Raw genomic sequence first — 5,000 nt, 5'->3', positions numbered from 1 at the left:
TGGCACAAGATGCTGATATAGTCTCCAGTATTACTGCGACCCTGCATAGAAAATGAATAGATGGGTGCTCTGTGTGACCAGAATTATACTGGCCAAATAGTTTCTGTCACATCATAATCTCTAGTATATAACTTAGTGATATGAGCTGTGTGCCATCTTTGCACTTTCCAGTGTCATGAGAATAGAAAAAGTACTTGACATCATGTGACAGATATTTATCTCAACCAGTCAGCAGACTTCAGTTATCTTTCAGTGCTGTACAACTGATATTTAGTGCTCACTCTGTGTTTGAGAAATCTATCATAAAAAAGGTGTTTAAACATTTCAAAATGAACAACCAAGCAGAACAAGAGAAAGAGAGCAGGTTCCTGTACAGTCACTGTAGTTATAATCCTGTAATTATTCTTCTGTTCATGTTTTCTTTTCTCTCTCTTTTTTAGTTTTGTTAAATGGGATTTTCCTCTTGTCTTCGAGTCAATTGTCCCAGTTGATCTTCTCATTTGGACTTCCCTCTCTAGGTAAGACATGAATACTGATCCCTTAATTAATTACACTGATATGCAACAAGTAGTTTTAAATTCCACCAGCTTACACTGTTTTTCTGTGTACAAATCCAGTTGATTATAATTCAGCCAATTTCATCTCAATGTAGAACTGCTGAATGACATGCTAACATGAATGTGAAAACTGAATTAAGTCATTAAGAGCGCCATTTAACATTCATGTTTAAGAACTCCTGAGTACCTTATGACTTATTCTCTTAATTTAGAATTTGTAATGATGCCATTTGTTCAAGCACTACTGCTTCTCTGTGTACCAGTTTTACCTTTTCTTCAATCAAAGTTCATATGTAAGTACATGCTGAAATATATTCTTATCATTATTGTATTTGTGTAGGTGTGGAAAGAGTAAAACCCATAATAATATCCCTTCTGTATGTGTAAATTTGTGATTTTGAATAATGTATGAATAGAAATATGTATATAAAAATATGCTTAATTTATTTGCTAAACCATGATTTAAAGTCGCCATGAAACAGGGGTTGCTATTGAAACTGCTGTATTGTGACGTTTTTGTTGTTGAGTAAAAAGTACGGTGGCCGAGAGAGCTCAACGCGCTGCAAATGAAGAAAACACATGCAAATAGAAAAAACATTAGCAAATAAAGAAAACATCTTTATCAGTTTGACAACACATGCTCTGCAAAAGTCCACAACACATGCAAATAGACAAACGCACTGCAAATAGCACATACCAGGCCCAGTGATTTCAAGCCCTTCTGTGATGATCTGAATGATGATGATGATGATGATGAGGCTACTTTTAGAATTAAATTAATATTTGAATTTGCCCCGCAATAATTAATAGCGCATCACGCATAACCGATGTGCTGTAATAAGATTAGATAACTCCTCATTAAAAAAAAAGCAACAACTTGTTACACCTACATCTCATCTCATTTTTTTCAATACGTATGGGCCACAAGAGAAATATTAAGAAATAAATTAAGGTTAAATAGTGTTATCAGAACATATTTGTTACAGGTAGCTGGTGTAGAGATGAGGCAGATACGGATTTCCACAAATATAGATACTACTTTAATAAACACAGGGCAGGAACACCAAACATACACTTTAACAAAACAGAGAACGGACAAGGAGTGAAGGGAGTGAGTGCAATATAAAGGCAGTGAGGATAATCAAGTCCAGGTGCGGGTGTTGAGTGATGATGGGGAGAAGACGAGGGAAGTGAGTGCAGGTGTGGAGAACAGGAGGCTGCTGGGAATTGTAGTCCAGGGAGACAGGGGATCTGTGACAATGTTGAAGGTAGAGCTCTCTTCGCTTTTGTTTTTAGTTTCACTTTCTGCAGTGAATAATTGACTGGGATTTGAGATATAAAAATCAAGTAAATTATTAAAAATATGTATTATTCATTATTAATAATTTTATTAATGATATTTTTTAACGCAAAATAATACCCCCCAAATCGTTTGTCCTGGCGCCGGGACTGGCTCAGACCACAATGAAAATGTTATAAGGGAACACATTGACGTACTATTGTTTGTTAACATTCTGATCATATGTGCATTATGAGCAGGCCTATTTGCAGCGCATTTGTCTATTTACATGTGTTGTGGACTTTTGCAGCGCATGTGTTGTCAAACTGATGAAGATGTTTTCTTTATTTGCTGGTGTTTTTTCTATTTACATGTGTTTTCTTCATTTGCAGCGCGTTGAGCTCTCTCGGCCACCGTAAAAATGGCTATTTAATGAGCTACACCTGGGAAGCGCACCGGCCTTGAGTCTCTCATGCAGGAGCTCCGGGAGCAACAAAGAAAAAAAGAAACAAAGAAAACAAAACAAACACAGAACAAAATGAAAGTAATGCCGGCAGACCCTCGCGGACGTCTGCCGGCCACACAAACATAATAAAACATAAAATAATATCCAGGCCTGGTCCTCTCTCGTCCTTCACTGTCGTTGCTCCTCCTTTTATGCTCCCGGAGCTCCTCCGTGAGAGACTCAAGGCCGGCGCGCCTTCCAGGTGAAGCTCGTTAACTCTCGCGCCACCGGCCTCGCGCCGTTCCCTCACGGCTCTCGCCCGCCCTGGTCGCCACAATAAAAGACAACAATTCAGGGACTTGATTTTATCCATTGGTTGTTGGTTGTATTGTGAAAAGTATAGTGGTGTGTAACTGAATGGAGGCATATCTGATTGTGAGTGCATATGTCATAGACATCAAGTGAGTCAAAAATAGGAAGATGAAGTTATGAAATTTTTCATTACGATTAAAAAAAAATGTTCAAATTTGATTTCATGCCGACTCTTCTCAATTGATCTGTCAGATTTGAGATCAGTTCTAGTATGTGACCTGAGAAAGTTTATGAATTCAGATGGTCATCTTTTCATTTACAGGTCTCTGCCAAAGATGGATAACATTATTTTGGATAATAATAATAACACTCCTGGATATTGGCCTTGTGATTTATATTCATCTAACCATATTGGAAAGGGAGAAAGGTATGCTACTTATTTTATTTTTGTAATTTTCATTTTCATCTAAAAAAACTTAATGTATATGTAGAGTTTTAAAGAGAATGTTGTTGTTGTTGTTGTTGTTGTACAAAAGTAAAAGTGTGGAAATTGTTGTGGGAAATCACAAAAAAAGCATGCTGGTCAAAAGTGCTTGTTTTAATCAACAGAGTACATGGGATGGATCTGTGTGATTGTTTTTCTTGAAGTTCTGAGGATGATAGCAGTCTATGAATTCAGCATGACAGGTATTATCACTGAATTACAATGATCACAATGTATTTTATTATCCCAATATTTATAAAAGGGCATAAAAATATGGTGCTGAGAAATTGGATTATTGTGATGTGATTGCTTATATATGCAAATGAGCAAATTAAAGCTTTATATAAAATGTATAAATCATTATTATATTATTAAAAGGAAAATTAAGTTATATAAAGCAGATATACCCTTTAGACTTTGCGCTTGCTAAACTGCACATTGTTTTCATTTCTTGATCACTTTATTGGTCATGATGGGGTTTTTGTGAAGAGACAGAACTGTGATGTCTGAAAGTATTCAGATTCCTTCATTTTGGTATGTTTTAGGATTATGCTAAAGTGCTTTTTTTCCCACATCAATCTACACTCCATATATCATAATGAAAAAGCAAGAACCAGAGTTGTGATTAATTTTGAAAGAAAAAAACTGAAATATCACATTGACACTTGTAATCAGATTTACATTACATTAACAGCTTGCATCAGCACAAACCCTCTTTTGGAGTTAAAAAACTACAGTCAGGATTTACTAAAGACACTCTATGAAAGATGAGCAATGAAAAAGTGTGGACACAGTTATATTTGCCACTGTAGTTTTCCTTTCAGATGCAAAACTTATGAGAGGAGGATATTTAAATAAATCATGCAACATGATTCTTTAAGGTTGTTGTAGATTTCGTTTGCCAAGCCACAATATTTTTAATTTGCAAAGATTCAGAGATCTAGAAACGACTACATCACTACAACATTCATTGATCTGAGCTTTATGGTGAAGCGGCTCTACAGAAGCCTCTCCTCTGTGAAGACACATGAAAACCTGCTTGAAATTTGCAAAATGACACCAAAAGGACTCTTATTAAGAAACTAGATTCTCTGGTCTGATGAACCTCAATTCAAAGCATCATGTCTGGAATAAACTAGGCACCGTTTATCACCTGCACAACACCATCCCAACGGTGAGGTTGAATCATGAAGTGAGGCTTTTTATAATCGACAGGGACTAGAGAACTGGTCAGGGTAGAAGGAAAGCTGGATGAAAAAAACAGAGAGATATCCATAATGAAAACCTGATCCAGAGCTATCAGGACCATAGACTGGGCTGAATGTTCACTTTCCACTGTCAAGTTTTACAGAAATCCAGGTGTGCAAAGCTTCTTTTATCATAATCTAAAGACCTGAGGCTGTAATCACTGCAAGATGTGCTTTATTTCTGATTACTAATGCTAATGTGACAGATCTTTTTTTTATATTTATATATAAATTTGTTCTACATATTAAATAAGTTATTACATATGGTTTTTGTTTTGCCATTATGGGGTATGGTAAGTAGACAAAAATGAAATTTGAAAAAATGTGAAGCAGTTTAGCATATAAGTCTTCAAATTTATTCTATTCTGTTATCAACAGCATTTTTTGCATACTTCTTAAAAGTGAAATGATTTCTATAAATGCAGTGGTCAGATGCTGTGTGGCTTCCTCGTGTTCTGTGTTCTTTCTGAACATAAAAGCAACAGACAAAAAAACAATTTTAGTGAAAAATAGAATAATCAGGAAGAATCAGTCAATAATTAATAATTGTGTGAATATTATGTAATCATGTAATCACTAAAAAAGTAACTGTATTATGAGTATTTTAAAATTTTACAATATTGTCTCCCTTTACTGGACCACCTTGATTTATTCTATAGTGTTGTTGTTGTTGTTG

The 5,000-nt window shown here is 35.5% G+C and overlaps 2 protein-coding genes across 4 annotated transcripts in view; both read left to right on the top strand.

Annotated features, from left to right (window-relative positions):
• Nucleotides 1–3,376, top strand: part of LOC125274670 — a 9,840-nt gene extending 6,464 nt beyond the window's left edge. The window contains exons 10-13 of the mRNA XM_048201066.1: nucleotides 441–518; nucleotides 770–850; nucleotides 2,916–3,020; nucleotides 3,203–3,376. Of these exons, the coding sequence (XP_048057023.1) occupies nucleotides 441–518; nucleotides 770–850; nucleotides 2,916–3,020; nucleotides 3,203–3,303 (365 nt within the window). The 3' untranslated portion in view covers nucleotides 3,304–3,376. The remainder of the gene's footprint in view (nucleotides 1–440; nucleotides 519–769; nucleotides 851–2,915; nucleotides 3,021–3,202) is intronic.
• Nucleotides 1–5,000, top strand: part of LOC125274624 (polymeric immunoglobulin receptor-like) — an 859,185-nt gene that overhangs the window by 24,365 nt on the left and 829,820 nt on the right. The gene's annotated exons all lie outside the window — the stretch shown is intronic.

Source organism: Megalobrama amblycephala, linkage group LG1 (genome assembly GCF_018812025.1).
Source record: "Megalobrama amblycephala isolate DHTTF-2021 linkage group LG1, ASM1881202v1, whole genome shotgun sequence".
Classification (NCBI taxonomy): Eukaryota; Metazoa; Chordata; class Actinopteri; order Cypriniformes; family Xenocyprididae; genus Megalobrama; species Megalobrama amblycephala.
This window is presented reverse-complemented; position numbering and strand designations above follow the sequence as displayed.